Raw genomic sequence first — 13,579 nt, forward strand, 5'->3', positions numbered from 1 at the left:
ACAGTGTTCAAGGCCAGGTTGGACAGGACTTTGAGCAACCTTATCTAGCGTGAGGCATCCCTGCCCATGGCAGGGGGATTGGAACTAGATCATCTTTAAGGTCCCTTCAACCCAAACCATTGTATGATTCTATTCTGAAAACCTTTTGTCTCAGGGCAAGCAACCCAACAGCATGATAAACCAGGAAAAGATTGACTTGAATGCTTAAACACAATGTAACAGGCATTATAGAAAGACAGTGGAATAATATAAAAGCAATGTATGATAAACTTCATAGATATGATACCATTTGAAGTTAAGTTAGCCAGACTAGCACTTAATTACAGACAGTCCATAATATCCACGTGGAGAAATGCAATCAGGCAGTCAGATATACCTCCATGATGCTTACTCTGCTATGCTGGTACAAATATTTGAAGCGAACCTGAACAAGGAACTGATCTAGCTGAAAAAACATGCACAAGAACACAAAACATTGTACTGCCATCTAGGTTTGTACCCTGCTTTCCATGGGGCTGTGCTTGTTTCCTGCCACACTTGCAGGGGCAAGAGGAGGCAGGAATGAAGAGCTGGCAGTGGTAAGGCTAGTTACACTAGTTTCAAAATCACACTGCTACCAAAAGCATATGCTAAGATTTGCAATCTCAAGCAACTGTTCTGGGGAGCTGAACAGCACTACATGTTGTACCCCTATTTTAATTTCTATAAGCAATCCAGAAAAATTAAACCCATGCACCCAGCAATATGGTTGAACTGATCACTAAAAATTGCACAAGCCCTCTAGAATAATATGATCTGTCAGAGTTTAATGTGCACAGCTTTTACAGAAGAGTACCTAAAAATTCTTTCCTTGTGTCAATGAAAAAGCAGGTAAAATAGAACCAGATGGCATTAATTAGATTTAAAAAAGTGCCAACCCTGACACAAGACTCCATTAACAAGCTACTAAAATACTGAACTAAATATAGCATTAAAAAAAGGACAGAGAAGAAAAAACAATTGGTCATGCTAAAAAATTAGCAGCATCTTTCAAAGTTCTGTATAATTCCCATATATATGAAGTATTTTACAGATATTTAGGAAACGGGATGGCACAGAAGCCAAGCCAATCATGAACAGCAAATTAAATTTAGCATCAGAAAGATGAAACAATGCATGATACAGGAAAAAAGTGCACTTATTTTTACAGATTTCTGAAGAAACTTAAAAAAGTCTCACAATGTAATGAAAACATCTGCTGAAATTGCTTATGTTCCAAAACAAATCCAATCAAATCCTAAGAGATAAAGCATTGGCTAGATAACATAAAATTGTTATAAACTTGTTAAGCTATTGTAATTATCATATAGTATAATGAAGCTTTATATTAGACAATTCCACATAGGCCTCTGCAGCATCAGAAGAATCTGTCTTTGACAACAGCTGGAGACCAGCTCCCCAGCTTAGAAGGATTTTTGGTAACAGATCAAAGATGGTCCTTTACCATTTGGTAAAGGACTATTTGGTAATGCTGAAGTTCCACAAGGTAACACTTCAAAGTGTCTTAAATCAACAGTTGCTCACACTAATTTCACTTAGAATTATTATCACATAACTTAGCAATATCTGGAGACACTGAACTCTTAACTGAAGGATGGTGGTGTATGAAGTCTGCATTATGTAAACATGTCTCAAAGACTCTCCTTAGTGGAATGCATGAGCTGCAAGTACGGGACCGGGTGTGCAAGAGGTTCTTGATAAATTAATGTCAAAAATCAGCTATTCAGATAACTCAGACTAGTTTAATTCTTTAGTTAAAAGTTACTGTTCTGACTTCAATGTTATGGCCCTGTTTGCCCCTGTGATCAGCTAACGAACAGGAAAAAAGAAATACTTTATCAAGGTATGCCACTCTAAAACCTTCCCAAAATTCTTCAGGTTTTTCTATTTCTCTCAATTTCTTTTTAAGTTCTCATTAATGTAAGGAAGATACAGATCTGATAAAAAAAAACAACCCTGCATCAGCAATCCATGTCTGTATTTTCCTTAGCAAGATCTTCAGTTGATACACAGTGGAAACAAGCTAAGGTTAGCAACTGCACTTTAACCAAGCAACTGGTGTTCAAAAACAAAAAAAAAGACTAGAACCAGTTTCTTCTTACTTGATTGCACTAACTGGAATATGAAGAATTCATCACATTAGAAGAATTTCCAAATACAGATTTGACAAAGTTTAAGAAGACTGCAAAGGACAATGAAACAGGTTTAGACAGTGGACTGGAAGAAAAGAACATTCTTGTGTTGCATGGTGGCCTAATTTTAATGGCAGAGGAGACCAAGTGACCTGAATGAAATCCCAACTCATTCTTTGCTATGTGAATTGAGAAAAGGAGGACTTTGGACCACCCCAGCAGATCTGACCCATCCCCAGGAAAGATTCTCTAACACTGAGGTAACTGAGGGAAAGAAATATGTGCTGAATTTATAATGTTTTCATCTAGGTCTACTTCTTGCTGTTAAGGAAGCATCTAAGTTGTTTATCCTCCTGCCAAATGACTGTGCTTCTGTTTGCTTCCAATATCGGGAGCCTCTGGGGTAAGGGAACACACAAGAGAAACCTTAGAAAAATTACAACTGCCTTTGTCTCTCACCAACCATTTCTCATTTGGTCTCCTCTCTTCCCCTCCTTTTTCTTCCTCAGAGTTCCTTCTCCACTAGTAGGTCATATCACAAGAGAAGTGTAATATCCACCCTGAACTAAATGGAGGCAAAAGGACAGAAAGTAAGCAGGATGAAAGTTGCAACTTGGCCTGCAGTGCTCTCAGACTCTGAGCACTCTGCTACTGCAATTGTCTGAACACTGGCCATAACCTGTCTTTATTCTGTGCTTACTAGACCTACGAGACTGAATACTGGATCAAGCTCTGAGGCTAGTGTTCTCTCTTGCCCCCAGACTAACTTCAGTTGTAGGCAAACTAAAACTGAAATGAACCCACAGCTCACCCTGATCCCCACTCAGACCAGCTCCCCTCTATCCTTGTGGATATTACAAGATACAGCAGCAAACCTGGCTCTAAAGGCAATGCAGGATTCTGCCCTACCAAATACCAAAACTCGCCTAAGTCCAGTGGCCCATACTGACAGAGAACTGGGCAGGGTAGAGGCGGAAAAGCAGCAGCTGTTCAACCCTATCTGCAAATGTTGTCTCATCTTCGCAGGTTTCCCTAGACTCCTATGACTGCACATCTTCATGATTCAAAACCCTTCAGGCTTGATATCAATGCACAGAATTGCAATTGCAATACTAACCCTACCCTTATCTCTTTACCTATAAGCTAATGACCATATCCTTCCCACAACTAAAAATCAGCAACAAGGCAGCAATAGACTTGGTCATCACTCTTCTATTCTGCAAAACCCGAGGAACTAATGTGTTCCTGCCCAAAATGGCTCCAATCCCAGTGCAAGGGGCCTTGTAGCATTCAACAACATGCCAAATTTCTGCACTCCTACTCTAGAGGAAAAACACTTATCCAAGGAATCTGATCCCTTTACAGCAGTGTGGCACACATGTGGCAGGTAAGGGGGCACATGAATCCACAGGAGAAATCCCACCTCGCCTTCCCCTTCCTTCCATGCTTCCTCCCCTCAGAAAGTTGTTTCCTGGCAGTGACCAAGAGGAGCCAACATATGTGGGAATAGAGGGAGAGGAGGCAAATGGCTTACATAGCCTGGGCTGTGGCACACACTATGCACACAGTATCAGCTGTTTGCTGGGAAGGTGTTTTCAGGCCCTACCTTCTCAGGAGACTCCCCAGGCCTAACTGAATTAACTAGCCTTCTTTTTCTCCCTGAGCAAAGCAGCTATGACATCCAGGTGCAAGACTGACAGCAGTCATCACCCAGGCATCTCAGGGTAGCTCACCTTGGAAACTGTTCAAGTGTAGGCAATTTAGCTGACTGACCACAAGTTGGGTCAACAAGGCAGGCAGAAGAAGTTCACACTAGAAGTTGGGAGTGAAAGCTCTGCCAGATGAAGTTAGGGCAGATTGTGTCAGACATGGTCTTAAGAGTTCACAGTACATAGGGGGTTTGGAAGTAATAAACTAATCCATTCTGAAGGACTGATATATACTAAACAGGGCTTTGGGGCAAATCACAGAGCTGGGAAATAAGCACATGTGGAAGGAGAACTAAGGACTACAGAAAAGGCATCAAATCTAAAAGTAAGAGAGCTTCTTTCAAGGCTCCTTGGAAATAGCACAATCTCATTCAGTTGCAAAGTAACACTGACATGAATGGGTCACTTTCTTTTCCCCCTCCAGTCTCTTATGTTCTAGAAGAATATGTAAAACCCCCTATACATTTATTCCAGATCTAATGTGGGGAATTTACATGCCCACAAACCCATCTCTTCCTGCTTTCTTGACAGCACATACACATCCCCCACGTTTCCTTCCCCCTGCACAGCAGTCCTTTCAGGTTTATCATGGGTATGAGGTAGTCATAACAGGAATGAAATTACTGTGGGTATTTGAGAGAAACACCTGGGAGCAGCTGTCACATGAAAGTCATCACAGTAAAAGTTGATTCTGTCCCTCAGTATACCAGTTATATCATCTCAGGCTCAGTGGCACAGCTCCCAATTAAATGCAGTCAGAGTAAACAGGCACCTAACTGAAAATATCATACAGACACTGGTACAAAAGGCGACAGTCTTACAATTGTTCTCTTTCTACAGCAGCCTGCAAGGTGGCAGCTCGCTGTATTAGATCATCATCCTAACAGGCCTTTCAGTAGCTGTGCATAAAGATCTGAATTTTTAATGGGTAACAGGTATTTCCTTATCATTCAGGCAAGCCATCTTTCCAATGTATTTGTAAATCGTGTTCACTACCATTCCGATGTACAAATCTAAGTTGTTTGATTTTCCTTCCTAAAACTAATTAGAAAAAAAGATTAGGTTGTGGTTTTTTTTAAATCACAGCACAACAGACCCAACAGACCTAATCTTTCTTCTTGATTTCCTACTGATTGCATTTATTCTTAGGTGAGAGAAATAAAATCAAATAAACCCAAAATCAAAAAGAATCCAATGCATTACATATTCCATTTTAAACACTGGAATAAAATTTTTACAGCTCAAACAACTCAAACTGTTTCCCTGAGTAATAATTTCCTTGCAAGGAACACAGGCGCACTAAATAAAACTAGTTAGGAGAAGAGAAGGAATAGAAAGCTAAAATCCTTTCTATTTGAATTGTGGCTACTATGAAAAAGTAAGTAACTGGAAAATGGAAACCCCCCTCTCCGATGTACTTGCTTACATCCTATTTTCAGCCTTTTCACCTAGTTTCCCCTCTGGAAAACCCTGGCTACAGGAGAAGTCACACTGTCTGGCATACCTAAAATGGGCAGCATATTTTCATCACCACACATCTGCTTTCACAGCACAAAGGCAACTAAAAAGTCCCAAATTTATTTCTGGAAACCTCTGACACATCACAACACTGTTTTGCCTCTACCCATACATCCATGCTCAAAATTCATTGAGGGATCAGACTTTAAGCTGTACAGCTGAGTTCATCTCCATTCAGCTGCCCCGTGACTACCTGCTGATAAAAAACTAGCAAGTGGGTGGCCCCAGAGTGGTAAATGACAGGATTTCAGCTATCACATGGACTAACAAAATCTACTTGACATCAAAACAGAAGAGTGTATTGAGTCTTTGTTTTATTAGATTGCATTAATTTGATCTATCAGGTTCTCAAACAGGGGGAACATAATTTCCTCTACTGTGTAGCAGGATGCGAATATCCTGATAGCCAGAGCTCCCTTTCTAAATCTCCTGCCTTCAACAGGTATTGCTAATCTAACCCTGTGTACCTGACAGAACTTTCAAGACAGCTGTCTCCACAGGAACAGAAATGAAACTTCGCAGACTAAGACAGTTAACTGGTTAAGGAAGTAAGAGTTTTGTTGTTGTTCCTTTCTTTAATAAACCAACAGTAATTTTCACAAAGGCATTTAGAGAACAGATATTGTTGCACAGTGTGCAATAAAACACATCCTTTTGTTTATCCTTTTTTTAATATTATAGAATACCAGTACCCATTAAATACTTAAAATTATTGCTGTATTTTTAAGGATAATTTTAATCCCTTGTACAGTTCACAGACAGATCAGCTAGAAGTCCTGAACTGAGAAGAAAACCTGTGGGGAAATTAGATTTCTGAACAATAGGCTACACGCACAAACACCCCACACTGTTTCAAGTTTTTTCTGTAACTGTTATACAATGTCTATGCCTGCAGAAAGCCTGAAGAATTAAACCTGGTGTCTTTCTGTATTTCCAGAAGGCAGGCAGAATTGAGGTGCCAGTTGCAAGCAAAATGACATCAATACTCAAAAGAGGTAAAGGAAAACCTTGCTGAGATGTGGCGTGTGCTCCATCTAGCGAAGCTCAGCTTCATTGCATATCGCTAGGGCTGAATCACCAACCCCCAAGCAAAAGGAGTAAGAAATAGAACTGCAGTATATTATAGTGTCTGAGAATTATGCCCTATCATACGTTTACAATGAGCTTTGAAAAGCTTCATACTCCTGATGTATATTGTAATTATAAATATGAAATTGTGTATTTAAAATTGTGGGGTAGTTGGTTTGTTAGTGGTTGTGAAAGTTGACTGAAGTGATGATTTGTTCATTACTGTTTCCGGCAAACAGCTTCCCAATTGAAAAGTCAAATACTCAGCACATGAATTTAAGCTTCAGGTATGATACTGAACTTCAGAAACACTAGGACTCCTATTTTTTTGCAAACTCCAAGTACTAGATGTTTAATTTTTGTTCTTGTTACTAGGGTTTATTCTGTATTTAAAATTTAGCTTTTGAAGGGTTAAAAGATTTCTGTACCTTTTATATTTTTTAATGTAAAAGAAAAAATTATATTTTAATTGTTTCAGTATCCATTAACAGCTGACTGAAAATGTAAGAGTGAAGACAATATGAATGAGGTCAAGATTTAGACCCATTTTATTAACATAACTAAAAAAGATACATGGATACTTCAGTATCTAACAGTTTATCAATGTTTAAAGCAAAAAAAACCCCACAGATTTGTGGTTTCAAAGTACTTGAACATTAACTGTATATAACCCCCCCTAGCCAATGAACCTGACAGTGTGAAAACACCTACCTGTGGGCTTGTCTTTCTGAAAGTGTCAGTTCCATGTATCACATCCCTTATTATTTTTTCTCTGAGATTATTATACTCCTCTTCAGTGAGACTGCTGTCCTCCAACTGACGGTTGCAAACTGGGCACTGACCACTGTAATAGTAGTGAAAAAAAAATAAAAGGATAAAGACTTTTAAAGAAGAAATACCTTAAATTTTACTAACTTACTGAGTATCTGTGTATGAGGGTAATTCTTTACAAGAACTCCAAACAGTACAATCATCAGAAAATTATTGCACCCTTTCTCGCATGCATCCAAAACCTACTAAAGTCACTAGAAATCTTTTTATGTGATTTAGTTGGATCAGTCTAATGACAAAGGGATATACACACATATACACAGGCTTCATGGGTACACTTCTTGACTTATACCTGACTGTGAGTTAAACCTAGAATTTTTTCCAAGCTTAATTCTTTAATATCTACATGAAAAGGAAAAGAAATGGCCAGATAGGATACTGACATACACTAAGGAAACTCACAGTCAGTCATGTCTGTTCTTAAGCACTTCTGCCAAGAATATTACATGTGAGATTCAGCCTGCATCTTCATCACCAGACTAGACAGTCCAGCCACAGTACCAACAATATAAACAGAATCTAATAGCTTCTCCACAGGCTATAAAACAACATTTAGTCTGAATGGGTCTTTGGCTCTTCCTGGCTGACGAACAATGACTTTACCACTTGCTCCAACTTAAAGCTTCTCTTATATGCAGGATATGTTGTTGATGTTCCACGTTTTTCCTGTCTGTCGTGCTCTGTTCAGAATTCACCCAGTGGGCCATAGTCTGAATTGAAGGAGTAACCATTTTTTCTCTAAATCCATCCAAATATCTTATTTTCACAAACACAATTTTAAAGCTCAAATCCCACTATTCAGTTCTTAGTTTTAAAACAGAACAAATTATTCTCCCCTGGCTAGCTCCAGAGAGATAGCCTAAAGATGCTGATGCTAAGTCATTGTAATTCTCCAAACCCATGGCAATCAGAAATGTTAAATTCTCCCAACAACTGATGTCTAGTATACATTAATGCACACACCATAAGACAAGACTGCATTAATTGCAATGTCGACAGAGCACTTACTGAATCAAAACTGTTACACATGGAATCCCAACAAGGGACGGTCACTGCTACAGTTGGTGAAGCCACTGTGGCCACTGCAGACTTAGCCTACACGTTCATATAACCAATGAGACTTACATGTCTCATTGCTTATATTATGAGGCTGATCATATAGATGTAAAGTTACCATTAAATACATCTAATTGCATTAAGGAACTCCACAGTTTGGCAAGAGAAGAAAGGCCTAACAAACTGCTATAAGACTAATTCAAAATTATTAAGCCTAAATTTCAGGTCCTGTCTGATAGTTAATTTGGATTCTTTTGCAACTACCACTTTCAGATTACTTAAAAAAACCAAACCTTCCCATACCCCAACAAATCATCCCCCCACAACCACCCACCAACAACCAAAGCTCCTGAAGAAAGTTTCTTCTTGTGAATTCTGAATGTGGATTCACAAAGGGAGCAGAGGCGAAACAGCCACAGGAAACACTCAGCATCTTGCAAGACTGGATCCTTTGTCTAACTGCTGCTTTTCCACAACTGTAGCTTTAAAATTACTTGCAGTTTTTGTAACCTCTCATGGATCATTTTATGATTGTATGCGAAGAAATTCCCATACAGGCACCTCTTGCATCTGTAGGATAAATAGCTGTCCTTATAGCTAATTGACCATTTAACTACTTTTTTGAGGGTCTATTTTTTTGAGATAGATTTGAAGTATCACAACACCTACATATCAAGCATAGTCTGACACGCTACAGTAATCTGAATGCAGATTCAAAAAACCTGAGCTGCAGCTTTCAATAGCTGACCTTGGAAATGTAAAACTTTTGGAGAAGGCTGAAGTTCTGAATGACTTCTTTACCTCGGTCTTCACTGGCAAAGGCTCTGACCACACCACCCATGTCTTGGAAGGCAGACGCAGGGACTGTGAGAATGAAGACCTTGGGCCCACTGCAGGAGAGGAACTAGTTCGAGACCATCCTAAATATCTGAATGTGCACAACTCCATGGGTCCTGATGAAATCCATCTGCAGGTCCTGAAGGAGCTGGCGAACGAAGTTGCTAAGCCACTGGCCATCATATTTGAAAAATCATGGCTGTCAGGTGAAGTTCCCCACCACAAGAAAAAGGGAAATATAACCCCATTTTCAAGAAGGGGAAAATGGATGACCCAGGGAATTACAGACCAGTCAGTCTCACCTCTGTGCCTGGCAAAATCTTGGAGCACGTTCTCCTGGAAGGCATGCTAAGGCACATGAAAAACAACAAGGTGCTTGGTGACAGCCAGCATGGCTTCACTAAGGGGAAATCCTGCCTGACCAATTTGGTGGCCTTCTATGATGGGGCTACAGAACTGATGAACAGCGGTAGAACAGTTGATGTCATCTACCTGGACTTGTGTAAAGCGTTCGACACTGTCCCACACGACATCCTTGTCTCTAGATTGGAGAGACATCAATTTGATGAATGGACCACTTGGTGGATAAAGAACTGGCTGGATGGCCACACACAAAGAGTTGTGGTCAATGGCTCAATGTCCGGCTGGAGACCAGGAACGAGTGGTGTCCCTCAGGGATCCGTGTTGGGACTGGTCTTGTTTAACATCTTCATCGCTGACATGGACAGTGGGATTGAGTGCGCCCTCAGCAAGTTTGCTGATAACACCAAGCTGTGTGGTTCGGTTGATATGCTGGAGGGAAGGAATGCCATCCAGAGGGACCTTGACACGCTTGTGAGGTGGGCTGATGCAAACCTCCTGAAGTTTAACCATGACAAGTGCAAGGTCTTACACCTGGGTGGGAGCAATCCCAGGCACAGCTACAGGTTGGGCAGAGAAGAGATTCAGAGCAGCCCTGCGGAGAAGGACTTGGGGGTGCTGGCCGATGAGAAAATGAACATGAGCCGGCTGCAGTGTGCGCTTGTAGCCTAGAAAGCCAACCGTATCCTGGGCTGCATCAAAAGGAGTGTGACCAGCAGGTCAAAGGAGGTGAACCTGCCCCTTTATTCTGCTCTCATGAGACCTCACTTGGAGTACTGTGTGCAGTTCTGGTGTCCTCAGCATAAAAAGGACATGGAACTGTTGGAACAAGTCCAGAGGAGGGCCAGGAGAATGATCAGGGGACTGGAACACCTCCCATATGAAGATCGGCTGAGAAAGTTGGGGCTGTTCAGCCTGGAGAAGAGAAGGCTGCGTGGAGACCTCATAGCAGCCTTCCAGTATCTGAAGGGGGCCTATAGGGATGCTGGGGAGGGACTCTTCATTAGGGACTGTAGTGATAGGACAAGGGGTAATGGGTTCAAACTTAAACAGGGGAAGTTTATATTGGAGATAAGGAAGAAATTCTTTCCTGTTAGGGTGCTGAGGCACTGGAATAGGTTGCCCAGGGGGGCTGCAAATGCTCCATCCCTGGCAGTGTTCAAGGCCAGGTTGGACGAGGCCTTGGGTGATATGGTTTAGTGCCAGGTGTCCCTGCCCATGGCAGAGGGGTTGGAACTTGATGATCTTGAGGTCCTTTCCAACTCTAACTATTCTATGATACTATGATTCTATGATAAGTCTTAAAGAAAAATGGTCAGCAAATGTCAAGGTTTGTCTGCAGGGGGTTCAAGTTTCTGACTGTCACAGGTCAAAGAAACTAGGAGCTCAGTGATAGAAGATGATGTCCTTAATATGAGCATCTTAGCTATAAATGCCAGCATTTATACAAAATCAGAATAACCTATGAATAAGCCTATTAAATTGTCAAACTCGATTTAGGAAAAAAAAGTTCTTCTGGCTGCAGAGACAAGTCTAGTAATAACCAGATGAGTTTCAGAGATACCTTAAGGGCTTCAACCTTTATGATTAGGACCAAAATAAACCCCAACAAAACCAACAAAATTTTTTTTTTTTTTTTAATCCTAAGGATCTTTTCTGTCAGCAGCATTTAACTTAAACATAACAAAATTCTGGTCCTCTTTTTCTTTTCTGGAAACTATTTTGATTTTATTCAAATACTTATCCAAGTAGACTACCTAAAACTTGTTTATTTCAAAACAAAGTGTTCATACACTTACCACAAAATAACTACCACACTGCACCGTGTCACCACTTTGTTCAGATTCTTAATCCATGATAAAATACGAGGTGATCTAAGTTAGTTTAACTCTCAAAGTCTAGCAGAGTTTACAGACAGTAAGATTATTTCTTAACCAAGATAATCAGCTTTAGAATTTTAAATGTCTAAAGGCTGAAAAAGGTTGTCTAAAATGTGGTGACTTATCGTAATATAGTATAGCAACACACTCTACATAATAATAATAATAATCCATTTTACAGTGAGCAACCCCTACTCTTAGGACAGTCAGTTATGCTGCTCAAAAGCAGCAGACTGCATTTGCTTCAGAGTATGCAATGCAGTATATTTTTATAAACAACCATAAAAAAAATCATAATCCATTGGAGACATTCTTATAATTAATACACTTATAGTTGCCTAATTGCTACAAAAACACAGAACTAGGTTTCAAACAGAACAAACATCTAAAATAGGAATATACTGTCATTAACAAAACTGCTGTAATAGAAATGAATATCCAAGTTTTCCCTGTGAAAACCTAAATTCATTCTGTCTTCACTGAAAATCAGGTGGAAAGGGAGAACCCTTCCATTAACTGCAGTGTGTGAACAGTATCAGTTTTCAAGACATCCATTTACACATCAACGCTGCTCTGTTGAATATTGTGTTAAACAACGGATATTAAAAAGCCAACCAAAAAAATCTTTAATTTCTAAACAGTAAACAAATAAGCCCCCCAGTAAAATGGCAGCTCTTATTTTTGTCTGTGTTTTTCTGTCTTATCTCTGCTTAGCATAACTCCTTTCCAAATGTGCATGTTGGGTCTTGTTTAATGCACAAGAATGAGCTGGAAACCGGAGTTTGGGAATCCTATGTACACACAAAGGTTCGTATTCTCAAGGATTAAAATATTTTTTTATATAATGAAAGATACTTTTTATACTTATAAGAAAACAGTTCAAGATAGAATAATCAAGACAATATCTCACTTTTAAACAGAATGTTGTGTTTACCTTTCTTTAATGTTGGTTAGATGTCCTTTCCAGTTCCTTTCTGGTATGCTGACATATACAGAGGGAAAGATAAATAAAATAATTAGATTCTTATTTAACAATATCTGAATTACAGATAAGGAATAATTCTATTTTGGTCAACATTTAGAAATAAAAGACCAATCGATCATCTACTCTGTAAAGAAATCATACAAAGATTCATATATAATTGAGCAATGGCTGCAAATATTATATAAAGAACTAACATTTAATAACATGCAAAGAAACACCACCAGTCTCCCCAGTTTATGTTGTTCCCAAGTTTGTCTAACTTTCTAACTTCAGCTTGCAGGACTGTTTTGCCACTATACACAGGCAATATATAGCTTTTCAATGCACTCATCGCCCATGCAGTCTCCTTGTCAAGGCTGTTTTATTATACTGAGTTTCCTGTGCAAATAGCACACATCCACAGGTAAGTTCTTCTCTACTCATCTTGATTGAGGCCTACTCTGTCTGCTCCCTAGCTATTCCTAGGAATGAAAATAGCTAGGAGACAGCAGAATAAACCATTCTAATAATGGCAGTGCATTCCACAGGCACATTTCCCGTCCAAGAAGACTAACTTGTAAAATGGCTCTGTAGCTCACATAAACCAAAGCCAAGAGTTAAAAAAATATATAGCATAACTAGTTGTCATTTGTGGAGTCTGACCATCACTACTTATGAAAAGAAACTGCATGGTCTGCTAAATATTGTGCTTAAACAAAGCGCCTCCTATAAAGATTATTCCTCTTCTATTATTCTACACAAAGTTAATACTTAAACTTCACTTAATCTAAGCTAAATTTGCTGACTCTTTCTTTTAAAGAAAGAAACTATCTAATTTTCAAATAACTTACTACTTCTACTCTCCAACAGATTATAGGCAAATTCCTTATGTACCAGCCCCAGAAAGACACTGTGGACAACCATGACCCATCACAGTTTCCCACTTTCTATACCAAGGAATAACATTTAACAGGTAAAATCTTTGAAGAAAAAGTGAAATCAATAAGAAATTTACATGTTTATACTAATTTAGGAACAAACATAAATAAATAAATAAAATAAAATGCATCTTTTCATGATAATGTATCTGTCATGGAGAAGCAATAACCAAAATGAGATGTTGAAGGATCTATTAGAGTTAATCTGTCAATTTGAAACCCATCCTCATGAGCTTGCTGTTGAAAA

The 13,579-nt window shown here is 39.3% G+C and overlaps 1 protein-coding gene across 1 annotated transcript in view; it reads right to left on the reverse strand.

Annotated features, from left to right (window-relative positions):
- PRORP (protein only RNase P catalytic subunit) overlaps positions 1-13,579 on the reverse strand; it is a 50,142-nt gene that overhangs the window by 35,006 nt on the left and 1,557 nt on the right. The window contains exons 2-3 of the mRNA XM_061367565.1: positions 12,365-12,412; positions 7,178-7,310 (exon numbers count right to left, since the gene is read on the reverse strand). Coding sequence (XP_061223549.1) covers positions 7,178-7,310; positions 12,365-12,412 — 181 coding nt within the window. The remainder of the gene's footprint in view (positions 1-7,177; positions 7,311-12,364; positions 12,413-13,579) is intronic.

This window comes from Neopsephotus bourkii, unplaced genomic scaffold, assembly GCF_033783945.1.
Source record: "Neopsephotus bourkii isolate Nb327-2 ecotype Australia unplaced genomic scaffold, CSIRO-AGI_Nbou_v1 NB_1388, whole genome shotgun sequence".
In the NCBI taxonomy this organism is placed as follows: domain Eukaryota; kingdom Metazoa; phylum Chordata; class Aves; order Psittaciformes; family Psittacidae; genus Neopsephotus; species Neopsephotus bourkii.